The 22,343-nt window shown below is 42.6% G+C and overlaps 1 protein-coding gene across 20 annotated transcripts in view; it reads left to right on the top strand.

Moving 5' to 3' along the window:
• KALRN (kalirin RhoGEF kinase) overlaps positions 1–22,343 on the top strand; it is a 654,582-nt gene that overhangs the window by 50,854 nt on the left and 581,385 nt on the right. For 2 of the 20 annotated variants that reach the window (XM_037012971.2, XM_037012969.2), the window contains exon 1: positions 6,110–8,038. The exons of 15 other annotated variants lie outside the window; for them this stretch is intronic. In XM_037012971.2, the coding sequence (XP_036868866.1) occupies positions 7,972–8,038 (67 nt within the window). In that variant the 5' untranslated portion in view covers positions 6,110–7,971. Of the gene's footprint in view, positions 1–6,088; positions 8,039–22,343 lie in introns of those variants that run through there. 3 more of the 20 variants (XM_037012972.2, XM_037012973.2, XM_037012970.2) reach the window with 3 other exon arrangements.

Below are 22,343 nucleotides of genomic sequence, written 5' to 3'. Positions count from 1 at the left end.
AAGGCAACACCCGTTTTCCAGAAAAGGTACAAGCTTCTATTTAAGTCAGCCTAAATACTTAAATGCTTTGAAAATTACCAAAGTAACAAATGCTCATGGTAAAAAAATTATAACAACATAAAATTTTATAAAATACAAATCTCTAACCACCTTCCCCTATAGCCCAGGGATAACCACTATCAGCAATTTGGTGCATATCCTACCAGAACTCTTTTCCTATTATGCATGTTGAAATACATACCCATAGTGTGTATTGTGTGTTTATATATCCATATCTGTTTTTATGCAAAAATGGGATAACACAAATGATGTAAAATTACTTCACAAATTATATTCTCTCACCCAACAATATATCATGGACACTCTTTAATATCACTGTATATAAACCTGCTTGTCCTTTTTAATGGTTTGAAAGTATAACATAGAGTATATCATAACTACATCATAATTTATCTTACTTGTCCCTTACTGATGGATATTTAGTTATCTCCAGCTTTTGGCAATTATGGAACACACTGCAATGTGTTTTTAAGTGCAGTAGGTGGGAATTTTAGATTTGCTGGACTGAAGGCTATGTGCTTTGGCAGTTGATAGACACTGCCAAATTGATTTTAAAAAATGTTATATCAATTTATTCTTATCAGATTTTTATATACATATATACACATATACATGAAAACCCCAGCAGGGAGCTTCATCCACTTGGTTCATATGGACCTAGGCAAAGAATTTTCCACAACTGAATCTTGGAACTTTCTAATCTCTGTTAGGGAAGATGGAGGGAGCCAGATGAGTTGGGGAAGTTGGGCAAGCAAGATCTAGGGATCTGCCCCTGCCTGAAGGGCAGGTAGAGAACCTGGGGATTTGGAGCAGTGACTTGTCCTTAATGATATTTTCATAAGGGCCACTAGTTTTTTCATTTCCTTTTTTTTAAATTGAGGTATAATTGATATACAACATTATATTAATTTCGTGTATACAATGTAATAGAACAACTGAGAGTTGTTCTCGTAGCAGAGCTGATGCTGTTTTTTACTGGCTTATCTATCCACTAGGCCCATGAATTGGGACTTTCACCCTGAATGAGCTTGTTTTCTATTGTGGGAGAGGGCACTAATTTTATTAAGCACCTACTTGGTATTAGGTACAGTGCTTTGTATTTTGTACATGTTATTTTGGTTTTCCCTTGTGAAGATTTTTACATTCTATAACATCAGCCTTATATTCATCCAAAAGATGAAGAAACTGAGATTTAGAGAAATTAAGTGATTTGCTTAAAATCAGCTAGAAAAAGATTTGGGATTTGAACCCAGCTGGTCTGATTCCATATTTCAGGTCCCTTCCCAATACCTAGAAGGCCTCACATTAACAATATAAACAGATTATAAGGATATTATTTATAGGATTGATGGGAATTGATCATTTTTAAGAACCATAAACAGAATTCATTTGCTAAAAAAGTAAAGTGATCATGGCAATTGATTCTTCTCATTTTGAAAATAAGAGCCAAGGAAGAGAGAATTCAAATTGGTTGTTCAGCTACTCTGGTTATCCAGCCTGGTGTGTATGTATTGGGTGGGGGTGCAGAGAGGGGCATTAAGGTAGGTATTCAGGCTAATCAAATATTCTGATGCAATGGTGAATTGCCCTATGGAACACACACAGATTATATATTTTCTAAAAAAACAAATACCCCAACAACATATAGAAAAAAAGGTTTAGTTCTAGATATATATTAACCAAAGTGTGGTATGTCTTTGGTGGGACAGTGGGCTCTTATTGATCCTATGGAACTTCACATTCATTATTATCAATCCCAGTCATCATAATCTGGTGCCTGATTTTACTGGGGAGACGTGCTAAGTGGGGCTGTTTAGAAAAGTCCTTGCAAGAGATGTCAAAGGCATAGAATGAAGAGAGGAGAAGGGAGAGAATCCTCCACAGTAGGGCTCTCCATGGGCTGGGTGAGGAAGGAGGTTTCAGCTGTGGTGACTGACAGCTTAAGTTTTCCTGATTCTATTTCAGTGACCTATGGGAATTAAGAGATGGGAGCAACAGTTAAGGGAGACCAAACCTCATGGGGGTGAATGGCCACCACACTTGAGGTGCCTTTAGATCATTGAGTCACACTGCCTCTTTTGATGGGTGAAGAGACTGATCTTGGGGTCGGGGGTAAGGTGGACGCACCTCACAGCCAGTAATGCTGGCTGTGAGGGAAACATAAGGAGGCAATAATGAATGCTCTGGATTACCTAGTACTCCTGGGTCAGGTTCTGAGGTGTTCTTTCTCTCCAACTATTTATTTGTTTTTCTTTTTATTTTTTTCTTCAAGGAGAACTACTTTGTAATTTAGGTGCTTTGAAGAAGGTAGGTGGACATATTCTGGGTAGGAAATTGGAGATCAGGGACTGGGTGAAGGAGGGCAGAGGAGGTACCAGCTCCCTTGCGTTGCCTTCCTCAGGATGGCCTGACAGGCAAAAAGCCTGCAACAGCTCAGGGACGAGAATCCGGGACTCTCCTCCTTATCTAAGGCCTGGACTTCCAGTTGTCTTCCTTCTTTTTTCTTTTTTTTTAAAATTCAGTAAATTTACTTGTCATTCCAGATTATAATTTGAAAAATTAAGCTTTGACTTCAGAACATGTACATATACAAAAGTCTTCAAAATAAAATGTTAATTCAGCATTCCTGGTGATGGTAGAAATGCACCATACTTTTTTTTTCATTTCCTTTTTTTTAAATTGAGGTATAATTGATATACAACATTATATTAATTTCAGGTATACAGCATAATGATTCAATATTTGTTTATATTTATATATTTGTTTATATTGAATGGTCACTACAATAAGTCTAGTTAATATCTGTTACCACAGTTACAGTTTATGTGTGTGTGTTTGTGTGGGTGTGTATGTGATAAGAAACTTTTCAGAACTACTCTCTTAGTAACTTTCAAATATACAAATTTCTCTTAGTAAATTTCAAATATTATTTATTGTATTATAATTATTATAGTATTATGTAACTGCCATGCTGTACATTACATTCCTATGACTTATGTATTTTAAAACTGGAAGTTTGTAACTTTTGATACCCTTCACTTATCGCCACCCCCTACCTTGGCCTTTGGCAACTACCAATCTGTTCTCTGTATCTATGAGCTTTTTTAAAATTCTTTCCTTTTACCTAAGGCAGTATCTTTTGCCAAAATGTAAGGGCCTATTAAGATCTTATCCTGAAAACCTTAGAGGGGATGAGATTATCATAATAATTCCATGGCCCAGGATGGGTGAGATTTGAAAAGTCAGAGAAAGAGGTGAAAGGTCTGGTTCTAGGGCCACAGGGCAGGAGTATGGGGTGGCATGCTGTGGTTGGAGATTCGGAACAACATGGAGTTTTTAATCAACTGGTGAGTGAACTACAGATGCTCAGGGAATCGGTGGGGTAAGGGAGGGAGGGATTGCTTTTTCCCCATTTAACAACATGGTTTAGAGTTCAGTGCAGTGAGAGGTTGTGTGAAGTCCTCATGACCTGGGGTTTCCTTGGCAGAGGACAGTTAAAGATCTCAGTGGAGGTCGGTGGTGAGCAAGGATGAAAGCTGCACAAAAGCCAGGGCAAGGCAGGTTAACTAGCTTCCTTTTTTCCCTCCTGCTGCCTGGCCTGATATTTGAGGTGACATTTAAAGCCACTGTACAGATGTGTGGTGGAGCCAAGGCAGAATGAACACCATCTTGAGCCTGTGGAGAAATGAGGCTGATTTCTCAGCCTCCTGGTGGGCAGCTTCTCAGCCCCTGGTCTGTGGCATCTGCTGGGCCTTGAGGGGAGGCAGGACCTCTTTTTATCTTCCAGGGCACTCTGTTGTAATTTAGGACTCAGAATCCCCATTCCTGTTGGACCCTTAGGGTATATGGAGAGGTGGGGTATACTCTAGAATTCAACCAAAATAGTTTAATGAAGGCAGTGCTACATTTAAGAGACAAGCAGATAGATCACTGTTTCAGGATCGTCTGGGGAGCTTGTTAAACATTCAGCCCTCTGGGAGTGAGGCCTAGTTATCTGCATGGATAACTGACATTCTAAGATGATTCTGCTGCCCATTAAACTTTGAGAACCTCTGACATAGAGAATGAATGGGGTTAGCTGGAAAAGGCCTCTTGGGATAAGTAGTCTTGAATTTCAGTGTGATAGGTGATATTTTTCTTTGGTATTGTCCTCAGGTGTGCAGCTAAGGAGCCTATTTACCTGGGGACACCAGGATCTCATGGGAGAGACTGGCAGGCTTCCATCCCATCTCAGGGTGGTGTCACTGAGAATGTGTTGGCCACAGGCTTCACTTCACCACTTGGATGCTAATCCCTAAGGGGACAGAAGTGGTGTGGGAGGTGGCTGAGCATGGTGTCTGCTGGAGTGTTTGATTCATGTTGCAACTGAAACACAGCTTGCAGGGCAAAATGGCAGCCTGGTGGAGCCCACTTCCTAGGTGGGGGTGGGGGAGAATGCCATGTCCGCAGAGAGTCTTCACTCTGGTATGAAGACACTAGCAACTGTACCGCCTCCTGTGTGGCCTCCACTCGTCGGTTAGCCCCATGTGTCCAAGCTGCTGGACAGTGCTGCAGCAGGAACAGGGGTCATTATTGTCCCGGGAGATGAGTGGGAAAGATTTGGGACACAATTGGTTCTCTCCTCCCTCCATGCTGCTTGCCTTCTGCTCCATACACTTGTGTTGGCTTTATCTGATCGGGAACACAATGTTTTCATGTTGGGGCGGGTAGAGAGAGAGAGAGAGAAACAATATTGCCAAGTTAAGAAGAAGGAACAGTGAAGAGAAGGCAACACATCTATGTTGTGACATTAAGTAACCGGTGCACCAGCCCTCTGCATGGACAGGCTGTGGTGGCCTGGAGAGCATGTTGTGTAGTCAGCTGGGTGGACTGGAGGGACCATACCAGTGGAAATGGTGCTTACTTTGACCATGGTGAAAGAAGGAGCCGTTGTTTAAGACAAAACAACTGCACAATCTAATAAAACTCTGTCCTGGCCAACACCCTGTCCTTTCTAATAGCGCTGCAGCTAAATGGCAACCCTGACAGTCTCTTGGAACATTTTACTCAACTTCTAGAGGGCCTGCATTTAAAGTAAGACTTAGGAGGCACTGTGGGAGTTAGAGAAATGAGCAGTGGTGGGCTGAGGAGCTCTAAGCAGCCCAGTGTGATGGTTTTAAGCCACTCTTTAGTACAATTCCTGACTGAATAGGTTCATCCTGGGCCTGACCCAACAGGTAATAACTTATGTTCTTAGATTCACAGTTTGTGGGGGAGTGCTTGCACCAATATTATTCTTTTTAATGTCTTTATTCCCTTTTTTTCTTTGAAAATGTGTGGAGCATTTTGCCCATAGCAGGGGAACAGGGCCAGCTTCTTCCTCCAAGCCCAAGAATTGGGGGTGGAATAGTGGTCCTATCCTCACTGCGGCACTCTGGCTTACACAGTATCCACATAGTCACTGGGACTTTCTGCTCACAGCCCATTTCTCTCTAGGTCTCCTGCATGGTGGGAACCACATGTGCACCCCTCTCCAGATTTCTCCCAAGCTAGGTTAGAGAAAACCACTTTTTCATGTGGAAATGCTCTCCCTTGGCATCCACAAGCCAGGAGCCAAAGAAAAAGATGAAAGGCCATTAGTAAGTGACCACTTACAGGCCCTTTACTCAGCCTGTGCCTGTGGCATGTCACCATTGCCTGGGAAAGTCCTCTGTTTCCTCCAGATCCTGACCTACTGTGCGGGCTTCCGCTACCCTGTGAAAGATGTCACAGTTCCTCAGAGCCCCAGGAACTCTCTTCAGGAGGAGACAGATGACACATTTTCTTTCTCAACTCAGCTACCTAATAGGTATTTGATCATAAGTAAGTTATTTAACCTTTGGAACATGGGTTTTTCTCTTCTGTGGACTGGGGAAAGCGATCCCCATCCTGCAGACCATGCAGAACTGTTAAAAGGCCCAAAGAAGATGCTTGATGGGAAAGTACTTGTAAACTAGCAAGTATTGGCCACACCTGAATGATGGATTTTGTTTTTCTTGAAGGAGCAGGGAGGCTACTGAGTCAGTGCATTTCTCTCTCAAGTGGGAAGGGTTTGCATTCTTATGTTAACTGCACACTGGAGTCTTGTCCATTTAAGGTAATAATAAAATCATCCTAAGGAAGCCTAACAGTAGCTTTTGGGCAGTAGCATCTGCTTAGCTCCAGTGCTGCCCTTTAAGAAGGAACCACAATGCAGTGTGGTGCTGGTGCACAGCAAGCTCTGCTCACTTTGTCCTTCTCCCTCCCATATCCTGACCCCTGGACATGCTTCCTCTTGAGTCTTGAGTTTTGTCAGAATGTACAGCCTATGTCATCTTGCTTAGCCTGCCCAGGAAGAGCAGCTGTTGAGGGAGGATGGCTCCCAGCAGCTGCCCAATGGAGACCAGGAGGCCTGTGCTGCCAACATGTGTATTAGGGCAGTGAGAAGGTATTGTTGACATGCACTAGGCTAAAGGAAAAGCTTTGATGGATATGCATGTGGTCGCTGGGTAGTTTTTAGGCTCAGAGTGCAAGTCTTGGCGCCCCCTTGGGTTTCAGTTCTGTGAGTAGTTCTCCCAAGCACCAGGGGCATGGTCTCCCTGTGTGGGTGGCCAGTCTACTGTAAAATGGGTTCCCAGCAGGGCAAAGACAGGCTGCCCTGTCTTCTACAGGCCTAAGGCAGTGCCCGTGGACTGGGGTCCCCATAGTCCATCCCTCTTCCTGCCATAGAAATGAAATCATGTGTGGTACCCAGACTTGCTTGCCTGTTCATTCATTAGTAGTACATTCATTAGTTCATTCATTCAGTTAGTACATACTCGAACATTGCAAAGTTGAAGGCACTATGTGAGGTACTTTTGAGGATACAAAGCTGATTACAAAGCTGATCCTATCTATCTATATGGAATTTATGGTCATGTAAGGGTGCAGAGTCTCGTACAAAGAAGAAAATGAAATGAAATATAAAGGAAGAAGAAGCTGCCTGATTCTGTGGCATTGGAGTTAGATGGAAAAATCAGGGGAGGCTGTGCTATTGGCAGGGAGAGCCAGAGAAAAGGCTTGGAGATAGGCCATGGCATGTATGGACGTGTGGGCACTGAGACTTTGGCAAGAGGGAGAGAGGTTAGAAGGAAAGGGGGAACGAATGCTTGAGTACTGCTCTCTACCAAGTGACACCCCAGAAATGTCTCATTCTTCTTTCCTCTGCGAGGCAAACTCTCTTCTCTCCAGTTTACAGAGGAGGAAGCTGGGGCTTAGGGAGTTAAAGTAACTTGATAGAGGCCAGGTAACTATTATGTTGTAGCAGGATTTGAACTCATTACTGCAACTCCAGGGCTTTTGCTGTCTCCACTGTAACAGAGGATCCACAGAGGGATGTGGGGAGAAGGGTCTTTGGCCTTTTTCTGGTTGCATAGGCCTGGCAGTCTCAGAGAAGGAATGTCTGTGGTCCCCATGGAACCAGGCATTGAGGCTCTGGGACTTCTGGGCTGGTCTCAGAGTCCAGGATGGCTGAGCTGGTTGCTTCCCATCCCTGTCCTAGCAGAGAAGATCCTGGAATGAAATTCGGGACATGGTTTGACTGGATTTTCATTCCCAAGACCACCCCTAACCTCTCCTCTTTGTGAGAGCCCTCCCTGGCTCCCCTCCCCTGCATCTCTGACCACCCCTCGGCCCATTCAAGCTCAATCTGCAGAAGGCGGCATGTTCTGCACTTGTTCCTTTGTTGCTGTGAAACAGGCTCCCGGCACAGTCAGCCTCTGTGTGGGAGGACTGGTGGCTGTCTTCTCAGGCAGGCATTTGCTGAGAGCAGGCTGCGTGTGAGCCCAGCGTCAAGTAATTCTGGCTTCCTCGAGTCGACGGTGGTGGACCAGGCTCTACGAGAGGACTGGCTGTGAAGGATGAGTTCAGGGTGGGATGACGGACCGCTTCTGGGACCAGTGGTATCTCTGGTATCTCCGCCTGCTCCGGCTGCTGGATCGAGGTATGCCTGAGAGAGAAGGAGAAAGAGAGAGAGAAAGAGGGAGGGTGTGTGTGTATGTGTGAGTGTGAGAAAGAGAGAGAGAGAGAGAGAGAGAGAGAGAGAGGGAGACAGAGTCAGAGACACACACACATGGAAAGACATAGCAGAGAGGGAGAAGAGCAAGAAGAGGGAATGAAATAGGGGAGCAGACAACCCATGGAAAGAAAGGCTGTTTTTCTGGGGACATTTGTGACCCAGCTGGGAATTGGAAGCACAGGGCCATTTGCAGAGCATCTGTATGTCAGGATCTCATTTCTTGCTAAATTTTTCTTCAAGCTCAGTACTGTGGTCAAAGACAAATTAAGCCCTGTCTTGCAGGGCTCCCGATAGAATGCCCTGAGAAGCAGTGCAGCAAGGAGAATGGTCCCTGCAGCAAGAGGCTGGGGGCAAAAGATGCAGGCTCAAATCTCAGCTCTGCCACTTACCAGCTGTGACTTTAGGCTGATTTATGTGACCTTTCTGAACTTGCCCATCTGTAAAATAGGCATGGTAAGCTCTGTCTACTAGGGTTGCGGTGGAATTATTTAATTCATACCTGTAAAACTTATAACAATGTCTGGTGCACAGTGGGTGCTCTGTAAGTGCTCATTTCCTCTGTACACACCTCTCAGCATCATGACACTATCCTGTGCTGAGGACACTCCCTCTGTGGATTATCTGTACATGGAGCCAGGACAGAATTTACAGCCATGGGAAGGAAAGGGAAAGTTGGTTTTATTCTTCAGGTTAATGAAGAATACATTTTAATACATTTGACCATCAAATGTTATTGTGATTTAAATTTCCTGGTAATGTGAAATACAGGCATTCTGTTGTAAGGAAAATCCATTGTTAACTTGGTTGAGTAATTGATTTTTTAAAATGTTGAGTGTTATTTTTAAAAGGTTTGGCTGCTTTAAGAGGTTTTGGCAAGAATGCGATCAAACCCCCGATGGAAAAGATGACCCTGGGGAAGCCCTGCTATCCACCCCAAGGTGTGCTCATCTCCATGGGGAACAGTCTCAGGTGTTCCTAGGTCAGGAGGTCAATACAGGTGGAAGCAGAGAGCTGCAATAGCAGGTGAACCAGGGCTTTTATCAGGGAGAAATCAAAGATGGAGGAAACCAAACCGGCACATGTGAAAACCAGTCTCTCACTAGCTCTGAGAAACAGGCCCGTGGGAGCTAAAACTTGAGATGAGATGCGAGTGTTAAGGAGAGAGCCAGAACTTCTTGCTGGTGGTGACCATAGACTGGGGGATGGGGAAGGAGACCACAGGTGTGACTCTCCCTTATGTGTGTGACCTCAGGCAAGTTTCTTCCCCTCTTGGTGCCTCCTTTCCTTCATTGTAAAAGAGGATGATGATGATAATACAGTAATAGCACCAACTCAGAGGGTTGCTGTAGGGGTTAGGTGAGAAACTGCAAGTGAAATAACTTATCCTAATGCTCTGCATGACAAAACTGACCTTAAGTGTTTGTTTTCATTGCCAAGGCAGTTCATTCTCACTCTCCTGTAAACATCCTGGAAAAGACAGGAACAGATGCTATATAATAACCAGGACCTGAGAAAAGTCCAATTAAGAATTGTTAGAGATTTAGAGGTCATTTATACTTATGTGAATTAAAACAAAATTCTAACTAACATATGAGGCCAATTATAAGAAGAAACTAGATATTAGTGCTTAAGCTGTACTACTACTAATTTATTTCTATTTTTTAGAAAATGCTTGCATCCAGGAGTTGCAAACTTAGGTTCAAGTTCTGGCTCTATTATTCTCTAAGTGCCCTTGAGTGAATGATTTTTCTTCAAATTGAACCTCAGTTTGTTAATCTAAAAAATGGTATTATTAGTAATACCAATAACTATATTATAGAATTTTGGGGAAATGTATTGTTAGTGCATGTAAAAGTATGAGGTTTTCTTAAAAGTGTCAGGTTCATGAATTTATGGACTGATGGATAAGCCTATGCCCCCGAATAGCAAAAACTGGTTGCCAGAATTATGTGGTCTTCCATGCATTTATGGCTGTAATAGGAAATTTTTGGTCTTTCATAAACATTATCTTCAGCCCTTTTTTTAAAATGTGAGGCCTTAGACTAGCAGCTCTTTGCTGTGTAGGGCAACTTATTTCCAGGCTTTTGGGGGTTTGGTATATGTTGCCTAGTTCTGGTTAGTGGGTATCACAGTATTACACATGTACATGTGTGCATATGTGCACACCCTCATCCATGTTCAAACAGTTTGGGTATAGCAACATCACTCCAATAACTAGTGTTAGCTAACGTCATATAGACAGTGGCATGCTTTGAAGTGGCCCGTTGGACTGAACCAGCTCATGGACATGCTCAATAAATACTTATTGAATGGGTGAGGATGGAACCCATCCTTCCGAGTACTGAGTTCTCTTGGCTCCCTCTTTAGTGTAACAGAATTTAGCTCCTTTCATCTGTGTTAGGATTTTATGTCATTTCACCCTCATCATTGTCCTGCCTGTCTTGCCGATGGGTTTCAGCCCCAGGGAAGTTCACTATGGATTCAGTGATACTGGGGAATGACAATGGAATGTTCTTGGGGTGAAAGGGTTTATTACCCATTTTGTTCTCCCAGTGATAGGTCAAGCACTAGAATTATGTTTGCACCCAACAATCTGCAGGTCTGTAATCCTCCTCCTGTCTCTGCTTATATACTGAATCAGCCAATAATAGTTTATTGCTACAGGTGTGTAAAGCAGTGGCCTAGCAGCAGGCCAGTTACATCATCAAGTAGTTTAGGGTCAGGTGAGGAACCCCAACTTTCTCTACACTGCCTCATGTCATCTTGAAAGTAATAGGCCTTAAGAAAGTGAGGAGGTAATAAGAAATAGGAAGAAGTGGGAAATGATGAGTGTAGTCCAGGAAGTTGAACTAATTGACAAGCTGTCTGCAGTCTGAGTCATTCTCTTGGCTGTGACTGGGGATAAATGAACCTGTGCTTTGACACACCTAGGAAAAGGGAGGAAACATTAAAACATGTCATGGAGTGGAAATAAACTTTAAAGAGAAATGCCTGGTGATTGCTGATGCACCTTGTGTTTCCCTCAGCATTGTTCAGGTGAGGGCAAGGATTTAAAAAAAGTAAAAATAAAAGGGATTGTTTTCTAGGGCTGTACTTAACTATATTAAGGATTTATATGATAATGAACTGCCAGCTTGCTTAGGCATGATTATTTATTTCATTAATAGCAGATGCTATTTTTATGGTGTTTGTTACTGGGTGCTTATCAACTCTGCTGATTGTGTTCTGTGCTTATAGATGGTGACTAAGGAGATGGTTCCTAAGGTGGGGACTGTCCATTGAAAGAAAGGAGCTCATACAGATAAAAAATGTGAATGGTATATAAGAGACGAGAAGTAACATTGTTTTTTGTGGTTGTTGAGTTTTGGTGGGTCCCTGGGGACCTGACAAATGGCTGGCCGCATCCATCCAGTGCAGGTTCCCTTGTTTCTGCCAGCCCTGCCTGGGCCTCACACTCTGCCCTGCCTTCATCTCTGGTCCAGATGTCTGCCTCCTCCAGCCTCCCTGCTCCCTCAGCACATTCTCTGTCCCCAGGGATCCTGGAAAGGCATAGCCTCATACCACTTGCTCCTGAAACAATACCTGATATTCCTCTATTGCCCTCCAACCTGTTGCCACACTTCCACCCTTCTCACCCTGATACCTGGCCAGCTGTGCCCTTGGATCTTGGGTTTCCCGCATCTCCCTGTCTTCTCACTTAAGTGCTTTTTCCTCTCAGGAGCCACACTGTCTTGTCTTCTTTTGCTCTTGCCTTTTATGTCACCTTGCCATTACCCCTGGTCTACTGGTTTCTTTTAAAAATAAGTTTAAGTAAAAATTGGAATCGATTTAAAACAGTATCAAGGAAATAACTGTAGGAGGTATGGGATATGGTGAAATGGTGACAGAAGTATAAAATGATGTGTGTAAAGCTTAAGTGCTATGTTGAATTTGCAACATAGGTTTTAGACTGCCAATTTTTTCTTGGGGCTTTATCCACATTTCTGTAGCTACCGCAAAGTGCTGTGAATTCTTGACCAGAAATCAACTGGTTTGCACCCCTGGATGTACATTAGAATCTCTTGGGAGCTATTGAAAAGTGCAATGTCCAATTCCTACCTTCCCACCCACATCCCCCCGCCAATTAAATTAGAATTGCAGGAAGCGGGGCCTGGACAGTGGCATTTTTAAAGAGCTCTGTGGGTAATTCTAATGGTGGCCAGCCTTGAGAATGGCTCATTGCCATCCTTTAATATGGATGCCAGAGAGTAAAGGCAAAAAGGACTCTTCAGCAGAATAACAAAATGAATAAGATCAGTCACCATATAAAAATAGTAACACAGGAGTAAACATAGGAATGTTCTAAGGCATAAAATGTAAAAGAACACAATCCTTTGGTATAATTCAGAAACTTCAACTAAAATCTTTTTCTATCACTACCTAACTAAATCTGACTTTCCTTCACATCCCCAGGAAAAAAAATTACCTGTGCCCCAGGATATTGTCTGGCCCCAGCTTGCTTTGGGTTTATTGCCCTCTGTTCTGGCTGCTGGGGCATTGGAGATTGGGATGGCAGTGTTACTGCAGATGTCAAAATCTTTCCTTCCTTGCTTAGGATAACTGCAGTAGGTGGCCACTGCCCATATTTAGCTAGAATTAGAGAAAGAAGAATCCTTTTCTTTTTCCAGATAGATGTGTGGCAAGGAGAGTACTTTGCTCCAGTCTTTGTGGTGTTGGGCTCTGCTGAGCCAGAAATCAACTTGGGTTTCTCACTAAAATTCACCTCTCCCTGTGTAGCTGTTCTCTATGGCTTTGCCTTCAAATCTCCTAATCTACGGATTTACTCTGCCCAGGTGCATCACAAGGCCAAGGAGCAGCTGGTCCTCATGTCTGAGGCTCTCAGGCACCCTGATCTTCAATCATGTCCTTCCCATGCCTGCAGCCCTCTTCCTGGCCCTTGGTTTCCCAACACTGATGGATGCCCTGACTTTGGCTTGCTTGCTGCTCAGTAATCTGTCCAGCTCTGGCCCCTGACTTGGTCAGGCTTGTTGTCTGCTTCGTCCATCTGCTTCTGGCCTGTCCTTGCATGGGACCCACCTTGATTTGGCTTATTCCACTCTAATTAACTGTTGCATATGTGTGCCCAGCATGATCTGTAGCTTCTTTCTGCCAGCCTTTATGACTTGTTCCTTCCCTCCTATGGCTGGTGTAAAAAGGAAAGAAAAGCACACAGCGTGAGTATGAAAAGTGTTGGATAGCTCTCCTGTGCTGAGAATTTCCCAGTTAGAGGAGTTTAGGTTGTAATCACCTTCCAATTTGAGCTGAATATTCATATAATACATAAAGAAGTTAGTTTAACTTAGCGTTTTTAGTCACAAATAGACTATCTCTTATAGTTACTTAATTGGGTTTTGGCACAATAACGCTTTCCTAAAGGACTAGGTCTCTTGTCCAATAAACAGTTTGAACACAGCCCCATTTGAAACACTGTCCCAGAAGTGTCCCCTGTTGCTCCACACCAGAGCCTCCCCAGCAACCTTCACATTTCTCTGTGCATCACTTGAAGGGCCCAGGCCACCCCTTCTTACAGTTAATCCACATTCTTCCCCTTCCAACCTTGCAATCCTGTGTCTTCCAGAAAAAGCTCCCCTGATTTGTCATACTGGGTTCTGTTTGGAGAAACATAGGCACATAGGTGCAGGGCGTGCTCCTGCAGGTACTAATAGGATATATCTTCTGGGGTGCTGAGAACATGAAGGAGCTAATATGTGTGGCAGTGCTTGGCATGAGGAAGTGCCTACTAAGTGCATGCTGTCCTCCCAGACTTCTGCTGCTTCTGGGGGGTCCTTTCCCTCCAATTGAAAGTGGAGCTTCTCTGAGGGTAGGTCCTTGTCCCACCATCCCTTTGTATTCTTGCTCAGACACCTAGTTCAAGGTAAGGCCCTAATGGAAATCCAATAAATCATGTTGGATAACAGAGTATCTGAACTCTCCAGAGAACAAAGAGAAAATCTTGATTATCATGGCATTGTTGAGGAAAAAAGAGAACTGTAATGATTTGCCAATTCTAATATTCTATCCCCCTTGGTCCTCATTATGTCTCTCTGAGATAAGTTGCTTTAGTTCCATTTCACAGATAGGAAACAGGGTTATACAGGCTAAAGTCACAGAGCTGCTAAGGGAAGAGTCAAGATAGGGAATCACCAACTCCCATCTGGAATGAATTCTCTCTATATCTGCTGCCATACAGGTAGGGAGACTCCCTTCTTTCTCCAGCATGCGTGTTAAGTAGGGTGTCTACTACCTCCCCTGTCAGCAGAGAGTAGAGTGTATCACATGGATGTCTTGCTTGTAGTGTGAGATCACAGGACAAGATATATCTAGGCCAAGTTCTCAGGGAAGGACACTGATAGCTGCTCTGTGAGGTCCTGGTGTGGTGTTTCCATTTAGCGGGGAGGAGGTTACCGTGAAGGGAGAACAGTAAGGCAGCACTCCCCTGGGTATGGCATGACCTCCCAGGACCTGTTCTATAGTGGCATTTTCAGTGAATGCTTAGAGCCAGGGAGCATGGGACTCTGTTTTGCTGTTCAGAAAGCTAATTGGATTCCCAGCATAAGTGATGGGTTTGCCTTTACCTGTGGGTGGGAATGGCTTGTCAAATAAATAGTCAAAGCAATAAATGTTGTTGTTATTATTAGCAGCAGTAGTAATTGTACCTACTAAGGGCCCAGACATAGCAGGGAGTGTTTAAGGGTAGAAAGTAGGATTCCTATCCTCAGGGAGCTTACAGTTCAAATTCCTGAAAGACCAAGAACGAGCAGCAACCTTTTTGAGTCTCTGTTGGCCCCTCTAGGAAATGGTGGATTGCCTGTAAGGAGGATTCCTTCTAGCTCTAATGTCCCGTGGTTCCATGTGGGCAGTACCTACAATACCTGCAAAATAATATACCTATAATGTATCTGTGTGGTGCTGCAAGTCATTATTTCATGCTAAATTTCTAAAAGAGTGCTATAAATGGGTCTGAATGAAAGAGGAAATGCTATCTCCTTCAACAAATATCTTCTGAGGGCTTGCTACTATGCCCTATTCAAGGCTCTGGGAATACAGTGCTGAAGACAGTATTCTTGTCCTCATATAGTTTAGTGGGGAAAATAGATAATAACAAATAACAAAAATAATAAAATGGCAGGTAGAGAAAAAGGAGAAAACTGAATTAAGTCAATAGTACTTAATTAGGAGGGTGGAAGTCAGTACTTGCAGTGTCTGTGTGGTAAGAGTTAAGTTTGGAGAAATAGGTTGGGGCCACCTTGTGAATATTTTGGTTGTAAGTCAGGTTAAAGCAAATGATGGTAGGATGATATTGTTTAATTTAGAAAATATATTTAACAACCCCCACACATTAAGCAGCAGGAAATACAGGTCCTGGGAATATAGTACCAGTACCTGATGTGAGAAATGCAAAGAAACATAACATGGCATAACACATGTCCAATTCCTTCACGCACTTGAAGTACATCTGTGTTTCTAGAGAGCAGTTAGGGTAGGAGATGCATGATTTTGAGGCATCTGCCTAAAAGTGATAGAGAAGTTTATATGAGCTCAGGGAAGACAGTATAAGAGCAAATGTGATTAGTGCAGACTAATCTTGGAAAGTGTGGACATGAGTAGACAGGATCAAAGAGATGAGAAGAGTATTCTTAAGTGGAGGAGGACGACCAGGGTACACAATACATTCATGGGAGTAGAGGAAGGGAGAGCCAGGGATCCCTATCTGCAGGGATGTGGGGCAATGTTGAGAGGCCTGGTGCAGAAGGATTGGTGACCACTTGGGCCATTGTTTCAGCAGCCTCAGTGAGGAGAAACCAGACTGCAGTGTGAGGAGATGGTGAAGATGAGGAGCAGCAAGCCTGTATTGTTTGCTTGAAAAATATATCAGAAATTCAAGGTAAAAATAGAATGGTGGTTGTTGGGACATTAGGGTCAATAAATGGTTTTGTTAAAGAAAAGAGACCTGAATGTGTTTGAGGTTGGGGGATGGTGCCAATGACAGATGTTTGAAAATGGTGAACAGAAATGGATTCATTAATCCATCCCATAAATATTCATTGAGCCCCAACAGTGTTCCAGGCACTGAGCTGTTTGCTGAGGACACAACATGAATAAGGTATGAAGTTTTCATGAAGTTTACATTCTATGAGTGAGGCAGATAACACACAAGAGTGCAAGAGGCCTAGCTGTGGGCCTCTCTTGGCTTTTGACATGCTTTCCTCACTAAGTTTAATTGTTTCTAGATTTTAATTTAAAGTGAGAGATGTGCAACTCTTCCTTTTACTTGAACATTTAAAGGCCATTGTAAGGTTATTAATTGGCCTTATTTCAATACTGTTGTGTGTTAGGGAATAGGGAGGTCTGAGGAGAGGGAGAGATGGTGGGCACAGACTGTGGAGGAATCAGAACACACATGTTTACCAATTAAGTTTACCATTTTAAATGGGTATGGTTCATGGTGTGCCAAAACATTCACAATAGTAACATCAAAGACCACTGATAACAGATCACCATAACAAATATAATAATGAAAAAGTTTGAAATCTTGTGAGAATTACCAAAATATGACACAGAGACATAAAGTGAGCAAATATTGTTGGAAAAATGGTGTCCATAGATTTCGTTGGTGTAGAGTTGCCACAGACCTTCAATTTGGGGGAAAAAAACACAAATGAAATGCAGTATCTGCAAAGTATGATAAAGTGAAGAACAATAAATTAAGATATGTCTGTATGTTCCCCTTTGGTGTCAAGTCAGTTTTGCCCCAGCAGGCCTGATGTAGTCATTGTATGTGGAAGAATGGGCAGAGAATTCATGTCTTTGAAGGGTGTCTCATTTGGATTCAGCTTGTAAAGTCTCCAGGAAAAATTTCTAAGAAGCCCCAAATGCAGGAGTGTATTTCTTTCTCCATCTTCCCTTGTATTATCATGAAAAATAAGCTGCATGGAGTTAGAAGTGGCACCTCCTGGCTTTCCCAGTCTATTGCAGGATTGTGCTCCAAAGAACCCAGCCCAGTGCAATGTCAGAGGGGTGTCTTCTTTATAAATGCAGGCTAGGAGGAAAATTGGCATGGGACTTTTAATCCACATACATGCCAAATGAAATCTGTTAGAGGGGATAATCAACTCCATATTTTATAGACTATTTTAAGCCTGTATCAAAATAAAGTACGAGGCTAGAGGTGGAGGAAGGATGTAAGTCTTGGAGACAGAATACCATGGCTTACTCATCAGTGTTTTCATTTTAATGATCCCAACCCCAGGACAAGTCCCTCAGTGACACTGTAATGAAAACCACATTTTTTTTCCTGCTGGAAGTTTCAGGATGAGCACAGCCAAGTGCTTTCAGACATAATTCAGGTTACAATTCCCATCCTGGGTAATACACAGACCTTTCATCCCAGGGGACTCAGCTAGAGGCAATGTTTTTGGAAAGCAGTTTTCCGCAGATCTCTGGTCCACCACAATTTTTTTCTGAGCCTTCTCTCCTGTTCCCTCCTCCCTCCCCTTCCCTTTAACTGCTGCCTCTTCCCTGGGAAGGAATATACCAATACATAAATAAATAAGAACCCTGGAATTGACTCATTCCCTGCCATAGAGAGAGAATCTCAGACAGATGCTTCTGTGTCTGCAGGAGGCCAGACAGGGCTGGCAGAGGCAGGATGCACGTGGCATGTAGGGTAGCCAAGGGAGCCTGCCAGTAGATGTGGGGTACTTGGACTGTGGATACATGTGTCATCAGTAGGTATGGGAGGAGGTGGGGAATATTCTGCACATTATAGTTTAGAAAATCCACCTAATAGGAAGGTCTGGAGGACTTAAGGGAACAAAATGGCCCCCTCTGTGTTTGGACATGCTGGGTTGAGAGCTCTCTCAGTTTGTATCTTTTTTGCCTCGACAAAGCTTTCTGAATTTGCAAAGATCAAAGTTAAGAAACTTGGCATGGCCAACTGGATTATGTGGGCTTATTTTTTTCTCTTGTTAACCACATCTTGAACACCTGGAATATATAAGATAGTGGGGACTCTTAGTCCATATATATACACTCTCTCTCTGGCCAGTTTCAGTCCAATCTTTTCCATGTGGGGAAGGCTCTAGCACAAGAAACAAGGGAAGGACTAGGATATTTGCCCCCTGGCTGCCTTGGTCCCAGAATCTGCCTCTGAGGGTGATGATTCTGGGTTAGGCCATAATGAAATGTAGCTTGGTGCTCTACTTGGCTCATTAGAGATTACATCACTGCTTACTTTCTCTTCTCACTACCCCCATCATCAAAGGGCAAATAGTCATGTTCATAATATTACCTTCAGGAAGATGTATTAATGAGTACATTCTTGATTTCTCTCTCTAATAAGTATTAAATACCTCTCTGAGCCTCAGCTTCTTTATTTGAAGAATTAGGGTAACATATCTGTCTATGGTAGTCATAAGAGCCATTCACTAAGTATTTCCAGCTTCCCATCTCTTGGACACATGGTAAAATTACACTTCCCTACATCTTTGGCCATGTGACTTGCTTTGGCCAGTGAAATGTGAGGAGAGTCAGGTGTTAAATTTTCAAATGAAAGCTTTAAAAGCCAATTTATTTCATTCTTCCACTCTTTCAATTATTATAGAAGTTGTTGGGATAAAGCCTCCATCAGCCTGGGACCCTGAGTGACTATGAGTATAGCCCTCTGTTGTACCGTGATGAATGTGTAGTATGAGTAAGAAATAATCATCTTTCCTGTTAAGCTGAGATTTTGAGGTGGTTTGTATCCATAGTCTACCAAGCCTCTATTAACCTTATCAGGCTTTGTGGGGAATTACACAAGACTGAAATCTGTACATGGTGCATACCATATAGAAAACATTCAGTAAATGGTGGATGCTTTATTCTCACTGTTATTATCATTTTAGGATTATTTTGGCTGCAGGTTAACTGAACCCAAACTCAAAATGGCTTAAGTAATAAATACTTCTCCTTCCTCTCTTCCTGTTTCATTTCCTGCTTCTCTTAACAAGAAATTCAGAAGTTGGACTGTTAAATCAGAGGCTCAATATCATCACCAGTTTTTCTCTTATTTATTTTGCATGGGATCAGTAGGTTTCTAACATCTATAGTCATCAGTTTTGGAAAATTCTTAGCCATAATCTCTGTTCTTTCTCTTTTCTTCTTTTGGGACACCAATTGGTTGAAATAGAAATTTCTTGAATTTGAATCAATTTTGAACTTGATTGAGTTGAAATTTCTCACTGTATCTTCTATATTTCTTATCATTACTTCTGTATTTTTCATAACTTTATGTCTTCATATGTATCCTAGATAGTTGCCAATAATTTATCTTTCAGTTTACTAATTATCTTTTCAGCTGTGTCTAATCTGCAATTAAAAAATTTAGTTCATTGAGTTCTTAATTTCTAGTATTGTATTTTTCAGTGCTAGAATCCCTATTCTTTATCAAATCAATTTTTAAAGTTTTTGGCTTAATAAAAAAACTTTCAAGCTTGTCTTTTATTTCATTAATATAGTAAGCATATTTGATTTACAGTCTCTTCTTAGTAATTTCAATATCTGAAGTCTTTGTGGGTCTTTCTACAGTCTGCTGTTTTGCATGGTTCTTACTCATGGTGTCTTTTTTCTTTGTGTTATCTTTGATTCTTTCCTGGTCATTATTTTTGAAAAAGACTTATGAGAATAACTTTAAGCCTGGAATGGTAACTTTCTCCTGCAATGATTGTTTTCTTTTGCCAGATTCCTACCAGTGAAGTTATATCTTAACCCAAGTTGAATGCTTGAGGTTCCTTGGATACAGATATCAGGCAGCTGTGTTTCAAGTTTCCATGAAAGGTGGTTTGTTTCTAGGTTACCTTTACCTTGGAGGTGAAGCCCTCCCTCTGGGAGAAAGCCCAGCTTGGAATCAGGTATTGTTTATCATAGTCCCTTACTTGGGCTGGCCCTGAATCTTGATTTTTGCTCCCCTTGTCTGTCGTGACTGCCAGAAGCACAGCTTAGTTTTGCCACTATTTCTTACAGATTGACATACGCTCTCAGGGCAAAGCTGCTTTGTGTTTTGGGCCAACTTCTTTGTATTTCCACCTTGTCCTAGCCTTTGGTCTAGTAATTCTGTTACATTCTTAGCTCTGATGCTTTTAGGAAAGTTAAAAAAATAACCCAAACCTAATTGTCTTTAGTGGGAGGGTTAGTCCTGATTGCCCAGCCTGCTATTACAAGAAATGGAGATCCCAGAACCCCAATTCTTTGCATCCTTCCATTTCCTGTAGTCCCAAGATGGCTGCCTCAATCCAGTGTGTCACATAGGAAACTTACAACAATTGAAAAAGCCTACTTTTCATGCATGTATTTTACATACGCATTTTAAGAGCAAGAAAAGCTTTTCTAGATGTTGGGCATAAAGTGAAGGTTCCTATGGCCAGGATTCTCACTACTCCCCTTGTCTATCTCACTGCCTGGTTGGCTAGCTCACTACACACGTGTAGGCAATATGTCATTATTGACTCTAAATAAAGAGCTCCGCCCAGTGCTCTGGGCAACATGGTGGCATGGCTGCAAGGCTGCAGGAGAGCAGAGATGAGACTGGAGTGGTGGCAGCACCGAGGACAGAGACTGAGACGGCTGCAGTGGTAGAGAGGCCCAGAGGCAGAGACTATCTTGCTGCATGCAGACTTGCTCTGAGTGGATGGGATTCTAGTGGCTGACCTGCCGCTGTGGGAATAAAGTTGGGTATAAAACCTTTTACCGCAAGAATGTTCCATTGTCATTTCTTTGGTCTCATTGAATCCATAGTGAACTTGTCCATAGTGAACTTGTCCAGGGCTGAAACCCATTGGCAAGACAAATGTCCTTTGGGAGACTTTTTCTTATATCTCAAAGGACATAATTTCACCACCAATTTCTAAACACTGGAAAGGGCATGCAATTTGCATGACTGGTATAACATAATTAACATTTACCTTGTGGGGTAGGAAGGGTCTCTGCTTTCCCTGAGGCACATGAATGCTCAATTCCTGAACAAAATCTAAGCAAGGAAGAAGGGGGTAAATGGCCACTGGGCAGGCAACCAACTGTGTTACACTCTGTGCTCAGAGTTAAGGGTTAAGAAGAGTAGGCATATTTCTTGCCCTACCTGAGGACCTACATGCATAGAATAATACAGAAAAATGTAGAACCATTAGTACCTTCCATACTAATGGAAAGTATTCAGAAGTATCAGGGGTTTGTTCTTTGAATACACTGTGTAACTTGAAAACTATAAAACTTTGAGATAGCCTATGATCATAATGTAAATTATAATTAAAAAATAAAATTTTATAGTAGAATGAGTGTCCTTATTGGAAACTTATTTACAAGATTTAATCAGAGTATAAATTTCTTCTATAAATGCATATTGCATATAAACTAATGCACCTCATAGAATCATGTGGCTCCTCTAAGCAAGTTGGACCCTTCCAAATGACCCTGGCAGAAGTGGGTTGTAGCTTGCCAAAGAAGGATCATATTAAGATTTAAGAATCCTCACAGATAGAAGGCTGTCCTTGCTCTAATGTACCTGCCTTCATTAGCTAGGAACAGGGTTGGAGGGGAACAGAGGTGACATATGAGGGTACCAAAGATAGCCTTTCCCGAGGGCTGGCTTGCTCCCTGCCTTTGAGAAACCAGTTGGACTCATCCTCTTTTTGGGAAAGGAGGTCCCAGCAAGAGGGACATTTGTTCCCCTTGCTCCTGACTGGCCCCCACAGTTTCCAGCTGAGGAGAGCAGGTCCAACTCCTGAACCAATGCCTTCTACAAGTTCAGGATCCATCTCTGCTCCCTCTCTTTTCCATATCCCTTATTTATGTTTTGACCTCATCTTAGAAGTTCCTGTTATCAGTCCATCACTTGACACAGGTTGCTAGCTCTTGGAAGCTGCTCAAAGAAGATACCCAAAGAAGGCCAGGAAGGTTGAAAGGGTGCATGGGGTGATATTTTTGGTCATGGGCAGATGAGTTCAACTGGATTTTGAGGGGGATGGGGTGGTTTCAAGTAGGGTGAAAGTGAGTTGAAAGTACATCTACATGTAGGTAGATTCTGTCCCCTTTCATCACCTCCCTGCCACTTTGCCCTTAAGCTTTACTAGTTAAAAAAGCTATTGATTTATATGACCAGGCTCCTTTAAAAAACAATGAAAAATCTAAAACTTGATCAAGTTGGCAGTATCCAGCC

Source organism: Manis javanica, chromosome 3, assembly GCF_040802235.1.
Source record: "Manis javanica isolate MJ-LG chromosome 3, MJ_LKY, whole genome shotgun sequence".
Taxonomy (NCBI): Eukaryota; Metazoa; Chordata; class Mammalia; order Pholidota; family Manidae; genus Manis; species Manis javanica.
Note: the sequence above shows the minus strand (reverse complement) of the source record. Positions and strands in the feature narration are given on the sequence as shown.